Source organism: Sinocyclocheilus anshuiensis, unplaced genomic scaffold (genome assembly GCF_001515605.1).
Source record: "Sinocyclocheilus anshuiensis isolate Anshui unplaced genomic scaffold, SAMN03320099.WGS_v1.1 scaffold447, whole genome shotgun sequence".
Lineage (NCBI taxonomy): Eukaryota > Metazoa > Chordata > Actinopteri > Cypriniformes > Cyprinidae > Sinocyclocheilus > Sinocyclocheilus anshuiensis.
Window position 1 is genome coordinate 1,327,035 of NW_015552615.1, and position 9,862 is coordinate 1,336,896.

General features: G+C 36.0%; 1 protein-coding gene across 1 annotated transcript in view; it reads left to right on the forward strand.

The window, feature by feature from the left end:
• Positions 1-9,862, forward strand: part of LOC107666141 (eyes absent homolog 2-like) — a 48,094-nt gene that overhangs the window by 17,813 nt on the left and 20,419 nt on the right. The window contains exons 2-9 of the mRNA XM_016457308.1: positions 1,308-1,361; positions 1,454-1,494; positions 2,434-2,553; positions 2,640-2,756; positions 5,895-5,971; positions 7,123-7,303; positions 8,587-8,726; positions 9,683-9,766. Of these exons, the coding sequence (XP_016312794.1) occupies positions 2,451-2,553; positions 2,640-2,756; positions 5,895-5,971; positions 7,123-7,303; positions 8,587-8,726; positions 9,683-9,766 (702 nt within the window). The 5' untranslated portion in view covers positions 1,308-1,361; positions 1,454-1,494; positions 2,434-2,450. The remainder of the gene's footprint in view (positions 1-1,307; positions 1,362-1,453; positions 1,495-2,433; positions 2,554-2,639; positions 2,757-5,894; positions 5,972-7,122; positions 7,304-8,586; positions 8,727-9,682; positions 9,767-9,862) is intronic.

The window sequence follows — 9,862 nt, forward strand, 5'->3', positions numbered from 1 at the left end:
GTATAATTTACAGTGAATAACCGTAAATTGACATTCCCAGAATTCCCTGTGTTACATTTCAAATTTGATGTTTTTTGTTGAAATAACTATGTTTCTTCTTAGTTTTGTCTTATCAGTTTTGTATATTAGGGTTGTGTGTTACACCTAATGTTGTTAAATGAATGTTTATTGCATGATTTCAGTTTCATGTGTGTTACCATGATGGGGTTTAGTGTCTGTGTGAGTGACACTGTGCACCTTCTATATATGTTATTATCTAAAAGCTGCTTGTGATGGGCTTTGGTTCATCATGTGACTTTCTCATCACCACCTGCATTTGGTGGTTATCAGTGTATTACAAAGGTACAAAACAGATTTCAGTACTTCAATAGGTTGGTACATTAACATTATATCAGTTAATGAAATTACGGTATTTAACTGTAAATTTAAGTTAAAACCGTAAAACCTAAAACGTTGCTACCGTATTTTTTACGGTAAAATTCCGGCAACCACAGCTGCCGGTTTTTTACTGTCAATTTTACGGATTTTTTTTTACAGTGCAGGCGTTGTTAGAAGACAAGCACGGATGAGACGGGTCATATCGCAATCAAAAATCAGAGATCTCAAAGCAAACTCAAAAATTTCTCATCAAATGACAATTAATTGCATTCATTTTAGCTCAGCTCTTATTTTCTCCTGAGGTCTGAGACAAAGTTGAAGCAGAAATTAAACGAGAAAAAGCAATAAAAAAAATAAAAAAAACATGTCAAGGTTACAAGGTCATTTGCGGTGTTTCACCCATATCGTCTCTCAGTTGTATTCATGCAAACTATACCCACATGTACAGTATACACCGCACCTTGCCATTACCAGCCCAGAACAGAACAGGCACTTTTGCATTTCTTACATCTACATGCACAAGAACAGCCAGCGTTTTTCGCCCGTCCTGAACTGCTGGCACACAGTTCTGCCTGCGGTTTGTGATGCCAAATTATGCCAGGTTGAAAAAGCAGGTTACACATTGTTCTGTTCCAGGAACACAGTCCTACCGAGCCGGTTTATACAAACAAGCGTTTCACTGTTGTCTGTATCTCAGAATTCTAATTATATGTGTTTTTGGAAACCGCAGGTGCCTCGTCATTCAGAAAAACTGTCCGTTCACCTTTTTTTTCCCTTGTGTAAGACACGATTAGACATGAATTGTGCTTTGTGCATTTTTATGTTCTGGTTCCTTCTTCATAATTTACTTTGGAGATGCATGCTGTTGGACCAAAGCCCGTGTGCTTTTTAGATCACATATTTCTGACAAACAGGTCTGTCTATTTCAGGAGAGCTGACAGCTGAACGCGTGCAAGCGGAAGTACGACGACAGACAGCCACAGGTCTGCAACAACTTAGCAGTTTGGATTTAATGAACTTCCTCTAGTGCATTCATTCAGATGGAAAATGTTTAACCTGTTCCTTTTATTCACAGGAGCCACTAGATCTACACATCGGGTGACAATTTTAGGCCATGTGAGTGATATTACAGCTAGTTCTATACTCACACTGGGCTCCACTTAAACACTGCAAAAATCTTGTTGTTTTCCAATAAAAATATCATCCTTAAAACAAGATGCATGCACTTAAGGAGCAAAAAGCACAAGATTAAACTCGTCTTCAGGGAAAAAAAGTGAATGTTTCTGTTTAAACTGTTTGGCAAACTTTCTGTGCAAATTCTTCACAAAACATTAAATTCAAGGTGACAAATTGCATAAGAATGGTTTTACAGTTGATTTGTGGAGAATTAATTCATCAGTGTAGACATACATAAAATCCTTGTTTTAAACCGTACAATTATAGGGATGAGAATCATGATTTACGAAATCCACTTAATGGTCCTTTAATGATTCCAATTATGGTAATTTTAGTACTTATGAGGACAAAATAACTAAGGTGTTTGAGAATGACTTGTTTGTCTGATTCATAAAACAGAATCAGCTCATGAGAATCGTTCGTTCTTGAATTGGATTCCACTTAATGATTCAGAATCCCAAACGATTCCATTAAGGAATCTTTTACTTTTGAATTCAATTCATAACTCATTAATTTGAGACTGATTGGCTTGTCAGATTAATTAAAAAGAACCAGCCCGTAAGAGTCATTTGCTTCTGAATTGTATTCCATTTAATGATTTTGATTCTTTGATTCTTTCAGTACTTTTGAAGAATTGATCGAATCATGAAATTAAAAATGAATAAAATCTAAAGTATATAGACATTAAAAAAAACAATTAAAATGAACAACACATATATATAATTTAATTATAAACATAAGAAAGAACCAAAAAGAACAGAAACAGGAGAACCGATTCAAAAGAGTCATTTGTTTATGAATCAGGTTGTGTTGTTCGTGTGTTATTGCAATAGGAAGAGGCTGTCTATAGTTAATATCTGGTTCTCTGACTACATCTAGAGCAGCTGTCCTCAGTCATGGCTGCTTACGGACAGACGCAGTACAGCCCCACGTTACAGCCGGCCGGTCCATACACACCGTACACACATCACACACAGGGCTACAGCATGACGTCCTACAGTGAGTGACATTTCACACCCGCCCTAAATAGTGCACACCACAGCTGACCTGGCAGCTGATCGTGTCTCTTTCTCTCACCCGATCAGATATTAAAACAGAAGATGGCCTGAGTCATTCACCAGGACAGAGCAGTCTGCTGGGATACACGTCCAACTTCAGCGGCACTCCACCCGCTCAGACGCTCTACAGTTACTCCACACACGGTCAGTGCCACAACCGCCTCGCAAAGAGCCACGTTACCAAAAGTGGTATTATAAACTATTTTATCTACATGGTATTTTAGAGCTTGGAATCAGCAATAAACCAAGCAATGAAGTGAAGTCACCATTATTTATATAGCACTTTTTACAAATCAGATTGTGTCAAACCAGCAGTTTCATTCTTCCGTTTAATTCTGCAACGGAATTGCAGTATCGGTCTTTGCATGCAGAGAAAATAAGGAAAAGTGGTGTGCAACTGACCCTTATTCGCACTTATTTGTTTATGTGTTTTCTTCTGGTCACCAAGGCTGCATTTATTTGATCAAAAATACAGTAAAAATCATAATATTGTGAAATATAATTACAATTTAATATACAGTTTTCTATTTCAATATGTTAAAGTGTAATTGATTGCTGTGATCAAAGCTGAATTTTCAGCATCATTACTCCAGTCTTCAGTGTCACATGATCCTTCAGAAATCATTCTAATATGCTGATTTGCTGCTCAAGAATCATTATTATTATCAATGTCAAAAACAGTTGTGCTGCTTCATATTTTTTGTGGAAACAGTGATATGTTTTTATTTTCAGGATATAAAATAGAAAGTAAAAAAAAGAACAGCATTTTTTTTTTTTAAATAGAAAACGTTTGTAACATTTAATGTTACTGTTTTTAATGTCACTTTCAAACAATTTAATGCATCCTTGCTGCATAAAAGCATTCATTTTAATGAAAAAAGTATACAGTCAGCCAGTCAGTATCACAGAAAAAACCCAGACATGGAGATCAGGACTATGGTATGATACTAGTACATTCATGTAGGAAATTACTTGCCTAACAGTTTAGCGTCATTATACCATATTTTGACCAATCAGGAATCAAGTATCCCAAAAGTCAGGTAATAAGTATTATCAACTGGAATTTTTACAAATACAACTACACTTATAAACAAAAACACATTTATTTTTAACAAATCCCCACAAATACACACACTGATTTTTCAGGTGCCGTCTACAGTCGATCCCCCCAACACACACACACACACACACACACACACACACACCTGTTCCCCATTATCCGCAGTCTGGCTCCTGGCGTCAGGCATCTCTCTCTGCTCTCTCAGGAGGTCAGGACCTTTCTCCGCAACATGCCGGCCACTGGAGGAGTGTGTTAGTGTGGGAGTGAGTCTCAGACGGGATCTGAGCGTCGGATCGCAGTCAGTCGCCCCTCTTCTGCCCGCAGTCCTGATTTTGGCACAGCAGTGTGAAATTGACCGCTCTCAGTCAAGGTCAGAGGTGAAGTGGCACCAGGCACGTTTTCAGGTTTAAAGGGACAGAATTACTAGTCATCATCATTTACTCACCCGCATGTCATTCCAAAGCCTGATGATGTTTCTTCCATGGAACACAAAAGGAGATGCTTTGAAGAAAATTGAAGGGGGTTTTTCCATGAAGTGAAAGCAAATAGTGGCCATGGGCTGTCAGGGGACAAAACAAGCATATTAAGGACGAAAAAGCAAAATCTTTGAATAAAATCTTTTAAAGCCATATGATTTGCTTTGTGTGAGGTACGGTTATTATCGTTAATGAAAACGATTAAAAACATTTTTTTTAATAAAATAAAATATAAATATTAGATGAAAAACGAAACTGAAATAAGTTTAAGCACTAAAATTACTAAAAAGAAATAAAATTAAAACCAAATTGAAACAATCATAATATTACAAAAATAATAATCGTAATAAAATAACAAAAGGGCATACAAAATTATTAAAAATTAAACTAAAAATTAAATATAAAAATTAAAAACATTAATAAACTATGATAGTATATAAATAATACTAAAATAACACTTGTGTGAGGATCAGGCTGAATTAATTAATTGTTCACTAAAATCTTCATCTCTGCAAAAATTGGCACATGCAAAAATTAATTTCATTAATTTCAAAAACTATTGACATGCCAAATGTGTTAATGATTTTCAGTGAATATAGTATCAGTCTATTCCTAACACAAAACTGTTTTCAACATTGATAATAATTAGAAATGTTTCTTGAGCAGCAACTCAGCATATTAGAATGATTTCTGAAGGATCATGTGACACTGAAGACTGGAGTAATGATGCTGAATATTCAGGTTTGATCACAGGAATAAATTACACTTTAAAATATATTACAATAGAAATAATTTATTTTAAATTATAAAAATATTTCAAAATATGACTGTTTTTACTGTATTTTTAGTCAAGCAAAAGCAGCTTTGGTGAGCAGAAGAGACTTCTTTCCAAAACTTTAACAAAGTCTCACTGATCCCAAACTTTTGTAAAGTAGTGTGAACAGTTCAAGCATTCAAAGTCATAAAGCACAAGACATCTACTTCCTGTTTGTCTAATTAGCATAATCAATGAGTTATTAGTGCTATGGCAGATAATATCATCTATAATGTATTAGAGGGATTTACAGTAATTCATAAACGTCCCGAGACATCATTTACTGTAAAATTGTCTGCTTGTGAAATGGATGGATTTCTAATGGGTCTGGGAAAACGCGCTTACTACGTCTCGCGCTGCATCTCGCCGGTCTCGTTTGATTTATAGGCAAATTCCAACAGGAGACCTGCTGTAGCATGAAATAAATAACCCTTCTCCGGGTGCCAAAGGTCCTCGCGTTTCACCGCTGTGGAGAAAATCAGAAACACGGCCCCGGCGTTTGCCCACTTCCCTCTCTCCCCCTTTGAAGACTTTCTGCTTGCTTCCTTGGAGATTTGGTGCTGTTTTGACACACTCATTTATCTAGGGCAGGTTTCAGAAAGCCAACGAGTGGGAATATGAAGGGAACGAGACAGAAAAAAGGGAACTAGACGGGTCTGGAGAAAGACATTCAAACTCTGAAAGTCCGATAACGGAGACGGATTTGCACTGGGCTCCACGCTGCCCTTTCTCACCTGAACTTTTTTTGTAGTCATAAATCAAGCAGACTTTCTCTGAGTGCTTTAAATGTGTCTATATTTCACCAGCCGTTCCTCGGCCGCTGCCTGTTGTATTTCCTGCGTCGTGTTTGTGTTGGATCGTGCGCTTTGGAGTGGCTTTACAGCAGTCAGCTCGATGTACGCTCTTAAACTAGCTTTGTGCTTCTTTTCCAGGCGGCAGCATTTCTTCTGGAATTTTCCAGGGTGCAAACAGCATCACAGGCTCAACGCCGTTCAGTCCTGCACAGCAGGTGGGTCAAATTAGGAAAATGCATCACACAGCACCTTTGCTGATGGACTACAATCACCCTTGGAGACTGATATACTGTTGTATACAGGGTTGCCAGATTTTCACAAGCCCAATCGCGTTTCGAGGGGGTCCCCTGGTAAAAATCATGTTCTGGGGGTAAAATACACGTTTTCTGGCAAGGTTCCCCTGGTAAAATTTGCATTCCAGGGGCTAAATATCATGCTTCAACCTGCGGCAACAGTGTTAAAGGAACACTCCACTATTTTTGAAAATAGGCTCATTTTCCAACTCCCCTAGAGTTAAACAGTTGAGTTTTACCGTTTTCGAATCCATTCAGCCGATCTCCGGGTCTGGTGGTAGCACTTTTAGCTGTAGCTTAGCATAGATCATGGAATCTGATTAGACCATTAACATCTCGCTTAAAAATGACCAGCGCCTGAAAATAGGCTAACTTCCGTCAACATAACCAACGTGACCACCTGCTTGCACAGGGAGCGTGCTGGGGACTATTTTCAGGCGCTGCGTAATATCATTGCGCCTGCTGCACCCATGGTACGGCAGCAAAGTTCCTTGATTATTACGCCGGAATGAGAGTATAGTTCCTAGCCATATCGGCCTAGAAAATCGCAACTTTTCATTTTCCGTTGGTCTTAGTACACGATGTAACTACCTAACTAGTCAAGTTTGAAATAGAAAAAATATCGAAACTCTTTGGTCATTTTTGAGCGAGATGCTAACGGTCTAATCAGATTAAATTATCTATGCTAAGCTACAGCTAAAAGTGCTACCGCCAGACCCGGAGATCGGCTGAATGGATTCGAAAACGGTAAAACTCAACTGTTTAACTCCAGGGGAGTTGGAAAATGAGCCTATTTTCAAAAATAGTGGAGTGTTCCTTTAAAGGAGCCCAATTCCGCGGGAAAACCGTGGACTTTTGGCAACACTGGTTGTACCTTTGCAAAAAAAAAAAAAAAAAAAACGGCATGACTAAAATGATAAAACCTTGGCATTTTTAATACATTATAGTATAATTTGACTACCATGGTATATTAGCCAACCATCAATGAATGCTGCAATAGGGTTTAGACAAAACGAGACATAGAAAGTAGTATGTAGTCTGAGATGATTCATTCATGTCATTGTCTCCATCAGGACTTCTCAACATATTCTAACTACAGCCAAAGTCAATATTCCCCATACTACAACACACACTACAACAGCCCATACATCACAACCAGCAATATCACGCCCTCAGCCATCACCACGGCGATACCCTATCAGCACACAGATCATCACGCTGTATCGACCAATCACAGCCCGGAATCACACACAGGTGAGCTCTATGGTGAAAATGGTGAAGCTGATTAACATTCTCAATGTTATTTTTATATTAGATATAGGGAATACTTATTGAAAATGGCAAGACAAATATTATGAAAAATTTTTAAAATATTATGAAAAATGTGTTTGAAAAAGTATATGAAAGTTTGAAAAAGTTCAAAAAAGGTATGGGAAATATTTATATAAAAATACTGCCAACTTGCAATAATTGTTAAGATTTAAAAAAAAACTTTTTCAAGTTGAAATATCCAGATGATTGACTATATGTTTTTCTCTAAATGTAATCTTAGTAAAAAAAAAAAAAAAAGCAAAATATATATATAGTGAATATTTATGAAAATACTATGAAAAATAGTCATATATTTAAAAAAATCTTTTAATTAGTTGAAAAATTATGACTTTTTTTCTGACTATATGTCTCTCTATACAGTATATGTCATTTGAGTATAAAGCAAAGCTCAATAGTATGAAAATAGTATGAAAAGGTTGTAGAGTTATAGAGAAAAAGTTATAGAGAAAATATATATATAACTTATAATATATAATAAATGTCAACTTGCTAAAACAGACTTAAAAAACATGTTTCAAGTTGCTTTAATATCTAGATTTAATATCTAGCTGAATATAGGGAATACTTAAGAACATACTATGAAACATTGTATGAAAAACCATATTAAATATATAAAAATCCTGCCAGCTGGCAAAGCTTAATATATAGGGAATACTTAAGAAAAAATTACTGTGCAAAATAGTATAAAATGCTCAATATGTAGGAAAAATTGTATGAAAAAACTGTATGAAAAAAAACAAAAAAACAGTGAATACTATGAAAAGTAGCTAAAAATCTCTCTCTATATATATATACTATATATATATAACAAAATAGTGCCAAACAAAAAAACCCTATGAACTATAGTCTGAGTAAAGTCTATATAGTCTATATATAGAATCTATATAGAGTCTATATATAGAAAATATAGATAGAAAAAAATGTCTGTCTATATACGTAATTATAGTAGTATAAAACAAAGAAAGTTTAAAAGTTACAAAGATACTACAAAACATTAAATTAACCAAATTATGCTATATTTTATAGATCTTTTTGTACAGTGTATGACTTATTATGTGTGATGTACTTAAGTATTTAATACAATAGTGCTAACTTGAAACTTTCAGGACTATTTGCTTTGGTATTGAGATATTTGGTTGTATGTCTGTATGTACTGTATATGACATGTCATCACATGCGCATGTGTGTGTGTGTGTGTGTAACAGCAGAGTACCACGCTCCCACGAGTCCTCCGACTCCAGAAAAGGAGCAGGAAGGCGCTCCAGCGAGACGCAGCTCAGATGGGAAGCTGAGAGGCAGGAAGAGGGCCAATGACCCCGTCCCCCCTCTGGACTCTGAGATTGAGGTACAGACGCTGGCCTTCACGGCGTCCCTGACACAACACCTTTCATTAACATTCCTGTGCTCCGGACCGCAGGGATTACTCTCACATCCAACCCAGAGTTGTGCAATGATGTCTGGCAACAACCTCATTCAACACTCACAGCAATAGACAATGAGTTTAAACTAGTGCTGTCAAATGATTAATCGCATCCAAAATAAAAGCTTTGTTTACATAATATATGAGCATGTACAGTGTGTATTTATTATGCATATATAAATACAAACATGTGCATGTATACAGTATATTTAAGAAAAATATGCTATGTTTATATATTAATATATAATATAAAATATAATAATATAAATATATAAATGTATGCACATGTAAATATTTTCAAAATATATACTGTACGTGTGTGTATTTATATATACATAATAAATAAACAGTACACATACATATAGTATGTAAACAAAAACTTTTATTTTGAATGCGATTAATTGTTTTGACAGCACTAAACAGATAGTTCACCCAAAATGAACATTTTGTCATCATTTATTCACCCTTATGTTGCTCCAAACCTGTATGAGTTTCATTCTTTCGAATGGATCTTTAGCAGAATGTCCAAGTTAATCTGATTAATTTATGTATTCTTTGCTCCATTGAATCAATTGCATTTATTTCTCAATGTTGTATATTAAAATATTGATATGGGTATTTGATTACCAGACAAATAAAACTGTAAAATGTTTATGAACAATGGATACAGAGCGTTTGCTTGTCTGCCCATAAGCTGTGAAATGAGGCTGAACCGACTAAGATTATCAGCAATTATTATCATAAACACAGCACTGAGATAATATGCAGTGTTTTGTAGTAAATACCTTTCTTGATGAGTAAGCAGATTATATTTGTGCTCATGCTCATCGTGTGTGTGTGTGTGTGTGTGTGTGTGTGTGTGTGTGTGTGTGTGTGTGTAGAGAGTGTTTATTTGGGACCTGGATGAGACCATCATTATTTTCCACTCGCTCCTGACGGGGACATTTTCCACACGCTTCGGCAAGGTACAAACCAGTTCTCCCACTTACACAACTTAACTTCACACTGCTTTAGATTTGGAAGACAAAACTCAGGTTTATTTATTTACATTTTCTTTTTTG